This window comes from Cyanistes caeruleus, chromosome 5, assembly GCF_971803275.1.
Source record: "Cyanistes caeruleus chromosome 5, bCyaCae1.hap1.1, whole genome shotgun sequence".
Classification (NCBI taxonomy): Eukaryota; Metazoa; Chordata; class Aves; order Passeriformes; family Paridae; genus Cyanistes; species Cyanistes caeruleus.
In genome coordinates this window covers 51,737,596-51,755,973 of record NC_141705.1, presented here as the reverse complement: position 1 = coordinate 51,755,973, position 18,378 = coordinate 51,737,596, and the positions used below count along the sequence as shown (strand labels likewise).

At 36.5% G+C, this 18,378-nt stretch overlaps 1 protein-coding gene across 7 annotated transcripts in view; it reads left to right on the top strand.

The window, feature by feature from the left end:
• GRID2 (glutamate ionotropic receptor delta type subunit 2) overlaps positions 1-18,378 on the top strand; it is a 672,274-nt gene that overhangs the window by 448,481 nt on the left and 205,415 nt on the right. For all 7 annotated transcript variants that reach the window (XR_002864118.2, XM_023925816.2, XM_086888568.1 and 4 more), the window contains one exon: positions 11,084-11,137. Coding sequence is in view for 6 of the 7 variants with exons in the window: in XM_023925816.2 (XP_023781584.1) it covers positions 11,084-11,137 (54 nt within the window). In the remaining variant the exon portion in view is untranslated. The remainder of the gene's footprint in view (positions 1-11,083; positions 11,138-18,378) is intronic.

Here is an 18,378-nt window from a genome sequence, read left to right as displayed (position 1 = left end):
AAAGATGATAGCAAGGATCTAATTTAAGCCTCTTTATTCAGAAAGCCAAAAGAAATGGGCAACTGTTCCACAATGAGAATTTGAGAAACAATTCTTAGCAACTTAATCTCTACAAATTATTAAACTGTAAAGAATGGCTCCAATTACTTTGTGCATGTAAACACCTCTAGTTTTCTGGGTAACTTTTTCCTCTCCTGTAATTCCTCTCTTTTGTTTCTGATGACAAATCAGAAGTGGTTTAGAATAACCATACTTGATGGCTAGGAAGTTTTATCTTTTTCTGTAACAGAATACATATTGGCTTCTTCTGCTATTCTTTCACTGATGAAGGTGTTTTCAGTCTGTTAGAATCTCTCCCATTTCAGAACTGATCCAATGTCCCAGCTGCAGTTGTGTTTCAGGTGTGCTTGAGCCTGTAATTTTGGCATGTTTGTATCTCCAGTGTCTCTGAGATGTTGCTTAGATTCTTTGGATCTGGCTGCAATTACTGTGTGGAACCAGCTTTTAAGCCAGCATCAAACAATGATGAAAAACATATAGATTGTCTCTCTTTATAGAGCTGGAATATATTTTAATCTGTATCAGTTTCTGCTGAGTTGTCATATTTCTGTTAGCTTAACCATTAGCTGTAAGAGAATTGTGGTAATGCAGAGAGTACTTTGTATTCACCCTGAACATTAGTTTTTATAACCTTCATTCAGTGACATGAAGGATTTCAGACTGAAGGTCTGCAAACAGATATCTGGCCAGAAAGTTTTTTCAAGCATGTGAACCTGAACTGTGTTACATGGTTGATGTTAGGACACGCATTGCTTATCAAAATATTTAAATGATGGTCTAGGTTCACGTAGCTGACTGGTTGAACTATTTTCAGAAGCAAACATTTCCCAAAATTTAGAGGTACCTTATGAGGAAAATTTAGAGCCATTACAAGAACAGGCTGCTGTTTTGATCCATGCCCTCTGTAAGACTCAGTGAGTTCTTGTGCAGACCTTCTGGGCGTGCAGTGTCTTTGCACCTTCAGTGAGAGTGATCCATTTTGTTCATCTCTTGTGAAGCACAGAAGCAAAAATGGCCACTGGGCTTCACAATTTGGTGACCAGAATGTTTTCAATATGTTTAGAACAGATTTTGTTTTTGTACAGGTGTTTTTGAGAGGATGTTTTTCATAGGAAGCTTCAAGCCTGCAGCCAGTTAGAGCTCTATTAAACTGCTCCTGATTCTTGAACTCCTATTCCCAGAAAAAAATGCTTTCAGCCTCTATGCTTGGAGAGAAGCTGAATGATAAGTTCATGTGCAAGTCAGAAATGGGGGCTGTCTCACTTGAACCTCTGCCACTGTTGTTCTCTACAGATATGTGAAATGACAGGAAAGGCACCACCATGAAAGCTGAAGAGCAAAAAGAGCTGATGGCTTTAGCGATATTTTGTCACTTGAACAGTGACCTTTGTTAATAATGCCTGTGATAGGAAAATGAAATACTTTCTGTTTCAGTGGTGCCAGTCTGATGCTTTTAAGGCAGACAGCAAAGAAGAAAAAAAGAGCAGCACTGTTATATTCTGTAGTGTATAAAGTTTAACATTTTCCCTGATATGCAGTCAGACTAAATCTTGAGTTTACCAACAGATGCAAAAGGAGTTGAAACCACATTTCTGTATCACTAATAAAATAAACAACACTCTGCCAGCATAATCAGGGCTAGATTTTCAAGGCACTCAACATGTATTTAAAAACCTGAATGGAATGGGCAAGTTTTCAAAGGCACTCAGCATCCTGCAGCCCCTCTTGAGGAAAATCTGAGTAACTTACAGATGCTGAGCAATTCAGAGGCTCTGGCCTTAAAATATTCATGTGCTATTCTTGGAAATAAAAAGACTAAAGGGTGAACTAAGCCTTGTGTTTTCAGTTTGAAGACATCAATTCAATCTATATGTTTAATAGTTCTTGAAACTCTTTGAAAACTTTAAAAACAATGGCACCCACACTTAATATCAAACCATAAACAGGAATGGGCCAAATTGAATAGTTTAATCATTATTGTATTAATTTGGACTGCTGGTACCTTGGTTGGACAGGAAGCTTTTCTATGGGAAATGGCTGCTATTAAGAAAATTGATGTCATGTCTTTGGTTTTTCTGTTTGCTTGCTTTTAAGCAATAGCTTCTAAAAATATTTGTTCACACTACCAAGTAGCCTCCTGAATCAGGCACCCTGTTCTGCTGTTGCTGTTCTCTACTTCAAAACTTCAAGCTCTTCCTCAAAGCCCATATTCTTCACCCTCTTTCTGACAGTGATTTCCATCCTAATTGCATATTCTTTTTATTTAAACTGATGTAAAGAGTGACTGTACTACAATCTAGAGAAGTACTGAGGTATAAAATCAAGTATTGATGAGAAGGGAAAGGTTATTTAAAATACAACCTTTATATGATTCCTATACAAGTTTTATTTGAATCAATTTTCCTTTTGCTGAGTGCAGTCAACCCACAGTAATGCACACTGGGAAGGAATCTTGTGGCTCACAAGTGTGTTTTTCTTCAGTCTTAACTGTTCAATGCCTTACTAAAGTAGTAACTTTAGTTAATCAGAATTCTCAATTAGAAACAATAGGTATACGTTTAAAGAGGAAGCAAATATGACTTTGCATATTTTTATATGAGCTAGCAAAGGAGCATATATTGTAATTATGACAGATACCATTTTATCATCTGTTTTTTGTAGCCTCCAAAGCTACAAATTTGGATATTACAAACACTTTTCAGAAGGATAATAGAAATATTAATCAAAGTATAAATTTGGAAGTAAGGAAACCAACTTTGAGAATAAAGTAATCCTTAAAATGAAAGATACATATATTGCTTATAGTTATTTCATTTTAAACCTACAGTTTACACACTGACCTCAGAATGATGCATGGGTTTAGACACCTATAAAATATACAGTAGCTTTTCTCAATGATTAAGGAAATTAGTAATTTTTAAAGGCCAGACAGAATATGTTTTCATTTTGATCTCACTACAAGCCTGTGGTCAAACTCACTGAAGTATTAATTCTGTATTTATTTACTTTTATTGAATATTTAACAGTTTTTTCTTTAGCATGAGGTTGGTTTCTGTACTTTAACAGCCTCCATCTCTAAATATTTTAGGACAGAAGATAAAAAGTGTTCCCTGAAGCTTGACTCATTTCAGTTGTAGTTATGATGGCAAGCCAAGTTTTTTTTAAAAAATCTAATAATTAAAACTAATATAAAACTAATTATTCAGTGGAGTAACCCAATACTTTTAGTTTAAAAGTATAATTATTTTTAAATAAATCTGAAAAAGTGGAAAACTGATCAAGTGCTTCAAACATTTATTTTTAAAAAATACATTTTCATGAGAAAGGCAAATGAAGCCATGACAGCCATATTACCCACCCTTAGGAGGACACTTGAAGCAAATTTCCACTTGCCTCCCCCAAATACTATAGAAACTTGCTTTCTAATCCTTGGTTAATGTCTCTGTCAGATTTCACCCAGTGGTTGTTTTTTGATTATGTTGTTGTTGGTTGGTTAGGGGTTTTTTTTGTTTGTTTATTTGTTTTGTTTGTTGTTGCTTTGTTTTGTTTTGGGAGGTTTTTTGTGGGGGTGTTTTTTTTGTTTGATTGTTTGTTTGTCCTAGAAGGAATGTCAGGGAAAGGAATCCCAGAAAGAGGTGATTGGGTGATTGTCCAGAAGAACAAAAATAAGTGTTGCCATGTGTGGTTTGGTTTTTTTCCTCTCTCAAGAGTAGAATAGAGATTAAAATTTACAAAAATATTGCCTTCGGTGAAGAGAGATTCTTATGAGCTTTAGTTTCTGGTGTATAAGAATGAGCTTTATAAATCAAATGATTTCCCTACTGAGAAGCTCAAAGGCTAAGAGTGGAAGCACAGAAAGAACTTGCTGTGGCACCATTGGGAAGAAATGGTGCAAACAGCCTGATAAAATGGTGGTGGTTTGATGAACTAGGAGTTAGAAGGAAGAAAAGATAAACAAACCTACCTGAGGGTCTCCATGACCCTCATGTACTACATCAAACTCCTCTTGTGTTTGATGTAGTACAACATACAAAATAGTTCAGCTCCACACTTTTACCTTTCTACACTTTGGATCTCTTAAGGTAGTGTTCAGTTTATCACTTAACTTTCTTTTCTGTTTAATACTCTTTAATTTCCATATTTTGCCTTACATGCCAGTCCTTTGGGAGACAACTGCAGTATTGGAGACTGCTCTGAACGCTCACACTAATCCAATGGCATCTCTTCAGTTAAATGTCATGTTAAGAAATGGCCCCTGACTTCTTCTGTTTGATTGGTTGTTGGTTTTTGTTGGGTTGTCCTTTTCTTGGAGAAGAGGTGGGAGCAGGTTGAATTGGAGTGCTTCCTAACTCCCATGTGTTTGAGTTTTAAATCATATCTTAGTGATCTGCAAATTGCTATGCCCCTGGGGAAGAAAATTAGGTTAAGACATGTTCACCTGTAAAACAGCAGTGGTGGCTCCAAGAGGCTGGTCTTTGACAAGACATGGACAGCAAATCCAGAGGTATTGTATGAAAGCATTTTATAAGTCTTCCAGTTGGAAGAATGCAGTTCAGAGTGCAAAACCTCATAAATTGGACACATTGTAGGCAGACAGTGTTTGGGAAGGGTTTACAGGAAGTTGGTATCACAGCTCAACTCTTTGGAAACTTTCTAAACCGCTTTCTAAATTATTCCAATATCAGCCATTCCCAGAGCTGTGGACTATGCAATGCCATCTGTTGGCTTTTGTGAAAAAAATCCAATGGAAAGCGTCGTTCACTCTATGGTGGTCCAGCAGAAAGATTCACAGTCAGTAGTGCAGCTCCTGGTGGAGCAGGGAACAGTTTGAGACAGTTCCCTGCAACATTTTGGAGCCATGGCCTCTGTGTGCCTTGTCACAGAGCAGTCCCAGTGGTAGCACAGGTAAAACAGGAGCCAGAGAGCTCTCCTCTGGGTTTCAAACAGGAGATACTTGAGGTAGCCTGATCTTGTAAGGATCTGTTCTTACATGCAGCATTACTGCTCGCCTGGGTGTTTGCAAGGCTTGTCTGACTAGTTGCAAGTGTGTGGAGCTGAATTTTGAACATCCAGAATGGTTTTCCTGTATTTCTTTTGTGAAGATTATGATCTGCATCTTGCAGTTTTTGCCCACACTTGTGGGCCCATATCTACAGGAAAGAATTGATGCAGATAATTTTTAAGTCATTTTCCATTAACTGACTTGTCCTTTTTTGTCAAAAAGCCTTTTTTCTTTCTTGCTTACTACTGCAAATAGAAAAAGCTTGTGTGCTGGCACAACAACTGCATTATTTGCTTTAGATTGTCTTGCATTTAGGCCATTTGAAGGTTTGAGCATGAACAATAGCAATAGTTATGATAAATTGTCAAGCTCTTCCAAAGATTCAGAAGTTCTGGAGTTACTGCCAATGACAGATGATTTGTCCTTGCTCATCACTTGTCATCTTTGGCAGCGTTTTTGTGCTCTCTGCTAAATCTCCCTCAGTGTGTTGAATTCTTTAGAAAAAGAAAATTAGTTTCTGTTTCATCCATGTTTGTGCTCATCAGTTCAATAGCATCCATGTTTCACTAAGTGGAACACCTTCCTCATGAAGCATGAGTTTGATTTACTTTAATAGAGTGTTAGGAGAACTGCTGGAGCTTGACATGAACATATTTCTAAAGTTACAAAGATGTTATGAATGATCTTTTGTATCTATTGCTGCTGATTTCTATGACTGTGTATGAATGACACTGCACACTTGATAGTCTGTATCCTTTACTGCAGGATTTGTGCAACTAATGACAATGTTTTCAAATGCTTGGTGTGAACTCTCTGTGTCTGAGAAAAGGCTGAGTGAGTAGATAGTGATTTTCTTTTCCAGTTTTTCCACGATTTTATTAGGTCTATTTCCTAACTGGCCTGCTAACTTGCTGCTTTGAATCTTAGTAATGGAGAAATATGTGATATGGCATTATAAAAAATTGAATACCAACAATCTATAGTTGAAAAATGCTGAATTCAGAAAAGTAGTTTTCTGAAGGAGTTGGTTAATAGGCTGTCCTCTGCTTGTTCTCTGACACTGATTTAGTTGTGTGAGACAGGAAGAGGTCAGTGGCAATGGGCATTAAACTGAAACACAGCTCCAGAGTTCACTCTGGAGCTCTGCCTACAAATGGATGTACTGAATGGCATGACAGACATGGCACCTCAAAAGCACCCAAAATCTTTTTTTTTTTTTTTTTTGGGTGGGAGATTCTTTCAAATATTTTCTCTTTTGGTAAATAAATACAATCTCAAATGCAGAACAGTCAATACAGAATTAATATATTCTGCTTCCTTTATCTGGTAACTGGTAGTCCTATTCATCACAGTTAGGAAAGCAATTTATATTTAGAAGCTCAAAGGCAGCTGTCTGGGGTTAGACCAAAGACTATTTCAGTGTCTTACCTCCAAAGGTAACTTGAATGCCTAAAGGAGCAGTAAGAGCAGGGTAGGGTTATATGATACTTTCTCCTAATGCTCTCCTGGATAACAGCTCTGCTTAACTTCAGAGAGCTTTTTGCATTGACCTATTGTTTGTATGTTTGTTAACCCACAGCTTGTCTGATTTCCCCTAGAGGATGTGTGAAATGAAAATTTGTCAAATAGCTACATGGTTTTCTTTGTTTTGGGAAGTCTCAACTTTCCTCCACTTAATATCTGTGTGGAATTTTGGTATTTAGCCCTCATTATGAATGCACGCTCTAGTTTTCTCAGTTTTAGCTTAAGAGGTGAGCTGCATAAACAATAGGTTCACCTGCCTTCTGTCTAGTATGGAAATTTCCAATCTGTCCCTTACCTTTTGGGAGGGAAGAGCACTGCTTCCTGTCACAGAGCCAGCAGAACCAGTGAGGAATCTGAAACTTGCATTATATTCAAATGCTTGCGGTCTTGAAGCCCCAACCTCCTACACGCCCCAATCGAGTTGTTTTATTGCTTCTAAAAAAGAGGATTTCAGATTTCTTTTTCATTACTGCCCTTATGCGCTTGCAAACATTATTCTCTGCATTCATTTTTCCCTGGCACAGAGCACAAGTTCATGCCAGCTCACTTCATATGCATGCAGATATGAATTTCAACCAGAAGAGGATCATCACTCAGAAAAAAAATATTTGTTTTACAATTCTGAGCATGTTAGGCATACAAACCTTCTGCAGAACTGCCTTTAACACTTCCGCTGTTTGTGCTTTTTAGGTTATGGTCAGTTTTACGCAGACCCAACCATGCTCTTTTGGGGTTTTTTTCACTTTCTTATTTGTTGCCATCCCTTCTAAGTGAAAATGCAATGGCTTTTTAAAATAAAGAGAATGGCAAATGCAGTAGATAGACAAGGGCATTCTGGAACATTGTGTCGTGGCTGAGAAGGCCTGCTGTGTGCACGTAATGACTGCTGTAATGATGAATAATTGGATCTATGTTGTGTTACTGCTGACTTTAGACAGTTTGAGGGGTTTTTTAACACATTTATTATACTCTTCTATTTGTAAACTAGTGCCTAATAGCTGCTGTTGGAGATAATCTTCTGATGGTAAGGTTATGCATATGATTACTCTTAACATTTGAAGAAAACTTTAGGATTGAGCAATTTTTTCCCTCAGGCATCGAAACTGAAGGTGTACATAACATTGTATTTATTTATTTTTTGTAAAACGGTGGATGTGCCTTCATCTACACTGAAAAACATAAGGAGCACAATAGCTGGAAAATATGGAAAGGTTATTAATGATGATGATAACATTATAGTGACCTGCAATTCCTACAGACATAGAGTCAGAATGTGCACTGCCAACTTTAAGGTCAATTAAATGGACAATAAAGGCCATGCTGGCAGAAGAGATGTCAGGAAGGGAGAGACTGAGATGCAGCATTTTGATGCTGCTGAAATGAATAGCTCTTTTGTGAGAGATGAGGCTGAATGACCCAAGGATGAAAATATGGCCTTGAAATCCCAGCCTAATGCTGACTCCCAGTTCAGATGTAAATCTGTCTTAAAAATCTAGCAACTTTCTCAGGGTATTATCAGTCATCTTTTTAAGAAACTGTCAATACCAGAACAAGCTTTGGGTAGATGGGCCAAGGAAAATGCCAAAAAACAGCTTCTAGCAGACTGAAAGGTAAACTGAATTTTTAAATCAGGGGCTATTTTCTGCCCATCTAAACTTAGAATGTGTTAATTTGAGTGTCTCTGAGTGTACTACAAGTTCATCTCAACTTGACATATGCTTTTTGAAAATGTTTTCAGTATTAAGTAGATTCATGAATGCATAAACTTTAATGGATAAAATATGATCTTTCTGTTGAGGAGTTTCAACTGTAACTAAAAAGTGAGTTAATTTCATCTTTCTATTTGCAAATTGTAAATAAATCAAACCCTGAGCTGTTTGAATTTATGTGAGTGACTTGTGAGACCAGTCAGCCTCTTCCAGTGACTGGCTAAAGTGGTCTGTGAGATTTACATAATAAAACCAGTGACACTTAGGACCATATTCAATTGAAAAAGATGTTCTCTGATTGAAATCTGAGAATCTGGGCAAAGCAGGTACTCCAAACCAAATATTTATTAAGAAACTAAATGAACTGAAACAAAAATGGGAAATGCAATACATTAAAATCTGATCAGCTGAAGCTTCAGGCACAAAGATGTTATCCGGGCCATTTGTAATGCGTTAATAAAAAGTGAACAGAAAATGTGAATTTTCATTTTGTGGATTCCTTAAGTCTGATTTTTTGGTTGACTGCCATTTGGAAGCAGAGAAAGAGCTTTGGAGCCTTTTGTGAAACACATTTATTGTAATTTTCCAACCACCACTAGGAGACTTGACTCGAGGGTGTCATTGGCAGATTGCCTTGGAGCCACAGGAACCTCATGAGACCTCATCATGAGCAGAGCAGTTACAGTGGGGCAGACATTCCCGGGAGGACATCCCAGAGCCAAAAGTTAGGAAGGACAAGGTTGCTAGGAACCTGACAAGAAATCAGAAAACATGCCAACTGTGCTGTCTTTTTTTCCTTTTCTTTCTTTCTTTTTTTAAATTTTATTTTATTTAATTCTGCTTATTTCAGCAGAACTTTATGTAGATTGACTAGCAGAATTGTTCCTGCTTTAGTAAAGCTTTGATTTGTTTTGTTTTACGGAAAACTTAAATGACAGCTTATGTTGTAAATGGGATAAACTTTCTATGCTTTGGAAGTTTATATGAGGAGCAAATGCTTCATTGAGAACTTTGTTAGTACTTTGTCCTCTTTTGACCGATTTTGGTTCCTGGGTGTGTTTGTATTCCAACTGGTTTGTTATGAGCAATCTGATCAGAACAGCCATGTTCCAGTTCAAGCATCCTGGCTCAGTCTGATGTGCTGCCTCCTATCACAGTTACTCAGTTTCTGTCTTACTCTTTTACACCTGCTGTGGGAACGCCTACTGTGGAGAATGCAAGAAAATATCAAAGCAACACAACCAAATATGTTGTTTTTAAGTATTGAACTCCACATAAATTAAGGACCCTGATTCCTGCTAATGCTCTTGAAGTTTTCCAGAACCACAATCACAGTTATGGCCTTCAATCCCCCTCATTTCTGATTAGTGCTGTGAGAGTTTCAAATAAGGAATCAGCCATATACTGCTGCTCTTGCTTTCCCCTCACCTGAGTCTCTCCAGATCAGGATTTCCAATCTTGCCTTATCATTCTGCTATGCAAGAAGTGACCCCCATTCTAATAGCCTTTGAATTAATAATGAGGGTTATCAGTGTGTGGTTTTTTTGATGCTCTTAATATTTGTGGCCAGTTAAATTGTTCTCCTTTGGACATGATACGGTATAAATTGCTGCTATCATTGGCAAGTGCTATTTGTGTTGGTTGTCATTAAAAGCCAATGGTCCAAGTAATAAGAGCTCAGCACTAGGCATCTAATTGAACATTTAAACACTGTCAGTTCCAAAATTCGTTTCTCTTCTTTGGGTTTTTTTCCTTTGTGTTTTTTAAGGAGATATTCAGTTATATTTTGTTTTTAAGGGGATAATACAGTTTAAAGTATCTAATAGTTATGAGCTGTGAATCAAGATGAGCATGGTGACTATACAAATAAAATGAAATTAAATTGTGTTTAAAACTATTTGTGTGTTAATCCTAATTCAATTTCATGTAGGAAAAAAAATTGAAGGTGTCCAGCTTTTCCCAGAGTTTGTTTCTGGCCTCGCTTTTGTCAATTATTTCTTTCCTACCTAATGAAAGCAGAACAAGTGTAATTTTTTCCTCTTCATTTGCACTGTGGAGTTGATTCAAAAGTGACTTGCTGCAAAAGTATAGTGGATTCAAGGAGGGAAAGGACTAAGTGAAAGATGAGCTAGGAAGCACATGTTCAGACCAGCAAGAAGGCAGGTTATGGAAAAATTTTCAGCAAAGGAAAGGAGAAGATGTATGAGAGGAGGATGAGAAGCCTTCTGTGCATGGAACCTGAGACAGGCTATAATTCATCATTCCTGTGACAGCCCTGTTTCTCAGGAGAACCCTTTCCTTTCTGCTCTTTGCACTTCTGTGAACTCTAGCATTTGTAATGTGAGTTTTTTTGGTTTGAGTTTGTTTTGTTTTTCTTTAATTCAGAGGCTTTCAGGGTAGGTATACACTGGAAAGGCCTTAGAAGCAAGAAATACAGAAATCTGACAAAAGTTACTTGATACTAATTTTCTGCCTTCCTCTCTGTTGCTTCCTCTCAGCACACAGTGCTAAGGCAAAAATGCTTTCCTTTTTCTCCTCAGTCAGCTGAAACATACTCTTTCCTGTGATGTGGCCAATGAAATGTATTTTCCAAGTTTAATTGGCAAGTCAAACAATAACACAAATGCTTCTGCAGCATGGTGCTAAAGGTTCTCTATCCTCACTTCAATAGCAAAAGTTCTAGAGATCATGTGCTTTGGTTTTTGTCATCTGCAGAGAGCATCTATTTTTTTTTTTTTCTGGCTTTCACAAGCAAGCTGACTGATAGCTGGTTTGTTCTCTATTTCAGGTCGTGGAGACTAATTTGGTTGCTTTTGACTGTCACTGGATCATTATAAATGAGGTAACTGTCAAGTGAACGTTGTTGTGAACCATGAATCCTGTTTTCAGGCTTGCTGACAATATTCATGCTGATTCTCACTTTGCCAACAGGAAGCAGTAGCTATGACAAAGTTCAAGCACACTGAGGGAGTAGATGTTGCTTAATAAAAGTAGAATGACAAGTTCTTAGACTTTTCTGGTTTTTCTTGCCTGTTTTAAATGCAAGTCCCTCTATGAATAAATGGAAAATAAAGTGAAAAAAACCCTTCATTTCTAAGTATCTCAGGAGTCTGAACTGTTTTCACAGGATTTTTAAGGCCTTTTTTAATATGTAGTCTTTTGTAGTTAAGTTCTTTAATTTTGTTTTTATTGTAAATATTTTTTCTTAATAATCAAAATAATAATAATAATAATAATAATAATAATAATAATAATAATAATAATAATAATAATAATTTTTAAAAAAACATATTTCCCTTTCCTTTATGAATTCTCAAAATGATCCATCATGGTTGATAGCCAAACCTATTGATATTAGTGGGAGGCTTTTTGGTAGACTTTTGGGTTAGGTCATACGTAAGTGTTCATAAAGGAAAAGAAGAAAGTTAAATTGAGATTCTGCTTTTACACTGTGAAATAAGTTCTTCCATGGAAGCTTGTCAGATAAAATATGACAAGTCAATATGTGAAGTAGTTTTGTGTATGAAGTATTGAGCACTGCAGTCCAGGTTTGATACCATTCAGGTTTTTAGAAAATAATTTAGGTTCAAAATAGCTGGATTCCCTGAGTAGATTACTATCTCCTAACATGTTAATCATGCAACTCCTCTATATTCTCAGGATAAAAGACTGAATGTAAATTCCATGTCATACTATCTGGATTTACTGTACACTTCTGTTTTGATACTAATTACTGGATTTTCATTGGTATGCTGTGCTAAACCAGTGGATTTTTAGGCAGTTTTCTTTGGGGAAGAATATGTCTCTGGAAATGCTGTGTTTAGAAAGCAGGTCCAGCATAACCATTCGTTTGGGCCCTGCTTTGCTTCTCATCAGTGCTGTGTGTATTTTCCAGCACTGAATGGGGCTTTGCTGGGAGAGAGCCTGACTTTAATCTACAGGTAGCCATGTGAACAAAATACGTGTTTTCTTTTTTTTCCATGTCTGATTAAACTAGAATTCACTTCAGAGTTAACACTGAGTATTTTAAGAGGAGTGTTAACTGAATCCAAAGCTGTCCTCTGCAATCAGATCAGACAGCAGTTCCTTGACAAAGCTCACAATTTAGCTTGCTATTCAAATTAAAGACACTGCCATTAATTTTTTGTTTTAAATGTTACAGACTTCTCAAAAGATCCTAAAAAAGGTGCTTGCTTTTAGCTGTTTCAGCTCCTTCACCCTCAAAAAAACAAGACTGAGGATCCATTCCTAGTGTATATCCTTTCTCTTTGCCTTTTATTCAGAAATTAGTGTCTCCATGGAAATAAAAAAAATCTGCTTTTTAAGCATTGTTATTTGCACATTGCAGCAGATGAAATGGCAGAGCAATAGAAGTGGTTACCACTCAGCTGCCTTCTCTGCTCCAAAACTCTTTCTCTGGGCTGCAGTCCCAGGAGCAGGAAAAGCTGAATGATCTGCACAGATAAATGTTCATCATCCCCTCTTAGTTTGATAGTCTTGTATGTGAAAAGAGCGAAAGCTGTCATTAAGTTCATTCCAGAAAACTGCACTAAACCATTACCATTAAAGTCTCTGCATCTCATTCAATAATTCCTCTTTTCTCTTTCAGAGGAGGTGAATATGTTTAATGCTATCTCAGCTTAATCTGTTTCTGGACCTAAATCCATACTCCCACTTAGGTAGATTTCTAGCTCTGTTTGTTTGAAAATGCAAATAATTTCAATATTATGTTGATGGAGAAATCATATTAGCAGTACATAAGCAAGAGTTCTGCTTTGCCCAATTTTCCCTTGTCACTATGTTCAAACTACAGCAGAAATCTGCATGTTTCCTGAGTGTTTGATGTTGGGTAATTGCTTATTGCAACGTTTTGCCAGTTCAGTAATGAGATTGCAATGCCTCTATTTGGCAGTGCAGGACTTGGAAATGCAGAGATTTGTGGGCCCCTTTCTGTGTGATAAATAAAACAGCTATCTTTATGTCCCAGTCTGTTTGAGGTGGTCATCCATTACCTGTTGATGGCCACAGTACCTCCATATGACTGGGAGATGATCTCAGAGCTCTGCCCATTTTGTTTCTTCTCTCAATCTTTTGTGACAGCTTAGACACCTGTGCTTGAGTGCTTATATTGGTTAAATGATGCTGTCAAATAAGTAACTAACACTGCTTCTCTGGCCTCCTAATTTGAAATTCTAAAATGATATATGACAGTGAACATGCATTGCTTTGTAAATTCTTCATCTGATTGAAATAATTCCTTGCCTTGAGATATCTAAATAAGTTGGAATTGTCTTTCCTTTCCCATCCCTGTGCCACGGGAATACAACCTTCTTACTGACTATAGTAATTCAGAAGCAAATACTACCTTCAGTTTTGTGATCAGAAATCTGTTTAGGCTTTGTGAGGTAACATCTGTTATTTTAATTGCTCACTCTAAATGCTATAATGCCTGAAAAGAGTTCCTTAATTTTTATTGTCCCATTGCTTGCTACTTTATGCAATACAGCAAATTTTCTTGAAGACTGTGTATCATAATGTGTGTGTGGGAGGAGGGCAATTGTTCCCATAAAATGAAAGAATTCTTAATTTGCTAAAGCATAATGCATCATATTAGACCATAGAAAATAATGCAAATCTCTTCTGATCAGTAGAGCTGAGGAAATGCTCTCCAAATAAATGTTCCTGTTTCTTCAGGGCCTTAAAGCAGATGTTACACTTCTTTATTTAAAATTTGAGGAGTCATAGATTTGAATGTAGTCATGATCAAATATGCCTGAACAAAATGTGAGAATGGATTTCTCACACTCATTCTCTCTCTGTCTATCTGTCTTTACTTCATTTCCTCTGAACAATAGTAAATATAGCTTCAAAATTCCAGGGTAGAAAATTGTATTTCTTCTATGACTCTTAATTCACAACTGTACGGTAAACCTAGATTTTATTTAGTGGAACCGAAGAAGGGACATTTGTATGATGTTTATCACTTTCCCTTGCTCTTTTTAAAATCAAGAAATTGCATTTTTCTTCCATTTTAAATAATGTCTCAAGCATTTTCCTTTGCTAAAACGTTCAGGTTGTCTTACTATTATCTTACCAAGGCTGCCAGCAGTTCTTTAATGCTATTGTTTACTCAAGGACAGCCCCAAACACATACCACTGCCTAGAGTTGCAATGCAGGAGGTGAAAACATTAATGCTTCTTTACAAAGGATTGTTTGGATTTCATCTGCTATAATGTGGCAAATTATGACCAGATCTATTAGGATGGAATGAGTGCACAGAAAAGCTGATTTGTCTAAGAAGAGACTGGAAAGGTTGGCTTGGTTGGCCTATGAAAGCAAAGACTGAAAGAGGATGTGCTCTCAGTGTTTATAAACACTGTGTTTATAAACACTTACAGAGTGTGAATAAATGCATCACTGTCAGGAGCTTTTTTTTTTTTCATTATCAAGGACAAGGTTGGCACAAGGATAAATGAGTTCAATTTGTGCATGAGTAAACTGAGGTCAAAAGCTGGGCAAAGGTTTCTAATTACCAGAGGCACCAGAGTCTGGAAAAAACTCCTTCTTGATGAAAGAATGAAAAAATCTTCAGACTCTTTTAAAGATCAATTTATGGGAAAAGTTCCAACAAATTTGCTCAGCATAGCACAAGAGAGGATTGGGAGACCTACAACGTTGTATTTAAAGGTTGTATGTATTCTTTTTGATGAAGGTACTTTTCCTAGGAGATGGCCGGTCCTGAGCCCACATATTCATCTTGTTCATCGTGTTTCAAGCCCAATGCACTCCTCTATGAATAAGAGTGTAGAGCATAACCATGTTTCAATCTCGAGCAATTAGATCAGGTCCTATAATCACAGCTCAGTTCCAGGAGCTCACTTAACATTTTCATATGGATAATGATTGATAATAATAGCATTAGAGCTTCACTTGAATCCTTACATTTTCCACTGGGTTGGTGGGTCTGTGGGAAATGACACCCTCTTTGGAACAGGTGTGAAACCAAGTTGCCAGCTCATGGCATTAATGAAAGCTAATGCACAGATGGAGTGAACCCTGCTTTTTCCAAGATCTTGGATTTTTTTTTCTCTGCAAAAGCTAAAAATTAATTTCTCCTTGTCCTGTCAGGTTTTATTCATCCATCCTACAATGCCTAAAATCCTAAGGGAGGTACAAAGGAGCAAGTGATGATGCAGTCCAAAATCTACTTTTCCTTGTCTTGGAACTTCACCCAGACATGTGTTTTCCTCAATTTCTTTTTGGAAAGTGCTGAGAAATGCAGGAAGGGCACAGCACAAATATGCTCTGGCATGGGCAGTGGCAGCCCAGAGGCCTTAAGCCACCCTTTCCTCCTCTGTTACCTTTGGGAGAAGGAGAAACACTCTCCTCTCTGAGTGTCAGGATTTTCTGTGATGAAGTCTTGTCATGCACTGGAAAATAGTGCATACTGGAGCCATCTTCTTGGCCCAAAATTAAGATGTTTCCATAAGAAAAGGTATTTCTGCCTTTTTTTGGTGCTTAATACAGGAGCATGTAAATAAGTTCTTTCCCTCTATGTCTCTCACTCCTGGTTCAATTGCTTTGTGGTGAATAGTCAGTCCCTGCCTGGGCTGCTTATATTAAAATAATGGGATAAATGTTAGATGTCCAGTATGTAGTTTTGATTCCCACTGGAGTGTTGCCTTGGATTTTCTATGTCAAGATGATGCTCTTCAGTTCTTGTTTCCTAATTCATCTGTAAGCAGTTCTTAATTTAAAACCACATTTTTTGCTTATTTGCCTGCTTAGATGAAATGTACATCCAGTTTTATCCTTGTTCCATTTGTGAAAGGACAGTCTCCCCTTAATTCCAAGTCCAGACCAGCAAAAGAAAGGCTTGGAACTATACATTGAATTTCTAATGGAAAAGGAAACAAAACAAACAAACAAACAAAACCAAAACAAACAAAAAAACCCCAACCCAACCTCACATAACCTAGCCTAAATTTATTCAGGTGCTAACTCAGTTCAACTTGGCCAACTTTCTAATTTTTTTTGACATTCGGCGCTTGTATAACAGATCATCTGCCACCCTTATATCATTACACTGTATCCTCCTTTGAAGTGCAAATGAAAATTGTTTCCTCTCATACAATAGTTGCTTTATATAGTTTTCTTAAGTCAGATCCAAAATTCAAGAATGAGAGATGATATTGGAGAGTCATTATATAAAAGGCTTGTCACTCAGTCAATGCCAAGTATTTAAAAAATGACAAAGAAATACATAACAAATGACTAATGTTGAATTTGGACTTGCATGGCATTGCTTTGTTGTCAGTCTAAAATCTGGATTTATGGAATAATCAGCATTTAAAATAATAGCTGTCATTAAGCTATAGATGTATATACTTCCTTGGCTACCACACAAAAATGGCTTTGGTGTTTGAATTCTGTTATTATTTCCCAGGTGAGGTATTAAGGCATCAGGGAGTAACCTAGAGGTTAAAATGAAAACATTCTATTTAAAATGCACCAAAAAATGCTGAATACAGAAAACATAAATACACTTTAATGGCAGGAAAGATAAATGCTTGAGGATTTGAAAGTCAAAATCTTTTTTAAGGTAGTATTTGGCAATATAATGTGATCATGCTGGTATCTGTTTTTACATTATGACAGTGAGTCTAAAAATCTTGGTGTTACAGTTTGGGCATGGTGTGTAATGAAACCAGGCAAACTTTTAAATCCTCTGAGAAAATATATCATTTAAAATTAAGATAAGAAATTTCCTGAGCTCTCCTTTATGATTATATTGAAAGTATTTTTTTTTTTTATATATATATATATATATATATATATATATATATATATATATATATTTTGCTAAAACAGCATTATATATGGGTTTTTTTTTACCTCACAGCTAGTGAAATGATACAGGCTAAATGAAAAGGCAGCATCTTAAGCTGAGATAAGCCATTATCTGTGGTACATTAAGAATTAATCGACCAGAAATGCAAGATATTACACTGAACACAGCTGATGCTATGTGTTATTTCTCTTTCCAGAAAAAAAATAAATCTATATTTCATAAAGAACATTAATAACAGATGAATTCAGAAACTGTGATAATCTGTGAAGGCAAATAAAATACTTTTACTATAGTCAAGAGAGTAGAAGTTATAATTTACATCTCACATACATTTCTTTCAAAATTTAAGGGAAGAAAAAAATCCCAGTATGTCCAAAGTAACTCCTGCAAAATAATGAAAGGATATTATATTGAAATAGAAAAAAAAGCCAAAATAACTGGGATTGTATTGTAATATTTAAAGATCTGCTTTTTCAAAAAGCTTGGCTTCATTTCTGCAAGAAAGATTCCATAATTTGAGATCAAGTTTATCCTGGTGTCTCCTAAATTCTATATGGTTATAGATCAGGAAGCTAAGTCAGAAAAAGATGATGGTATTTCATTACAGGTATTAACAATGCAGATGTGCCGTATCCTTTGAAAAATGACAGATCTATAAATACACAAATGAGAATAAAAAATATTCAATAAACTGTGGCTGTATGCAAGGGAATATTAAATGAAGACTGCCAATAGGAGACTCTTGATCCACCTCACTTCCTGGGGGCATATCTGCAATTTTAAATGTCTGCAAAGTTCAGGGCTTCAGCCTCTAATTAAGACAGATTATGGACAGTTCAACATGACGAGAAAGAGATCCTGGTTAAAAAGACTGTAAAAATTTTAGATTATTTTTACTGTTTAACAGGAAAATACAGACACAGAATTATCTTGAAAGCTACCACCTATTTGAATCACCAGGAAAAAGACCCATGTTTAACTAAAGTTCAAGTTCTTATATGAAGGTTGGAGTCAGTTGCTGTTACTTGGGAGCCCATATTCCTCTTACTCAGCTTCCCTGAGGGACTTATCATTCAACAGTGTAAAACACCATGTTCCCAACCTGCAGGAATTTATACTGTGTAAAAAACTGTTTTTCTGGTTTCCTTAACCTGTCTTAAAGTTAATATTTCAAGCTTAATATTGGTGGTTTTACTTAGTTATTTTTTTCTTTAAAGTATTTGTCTGTAGA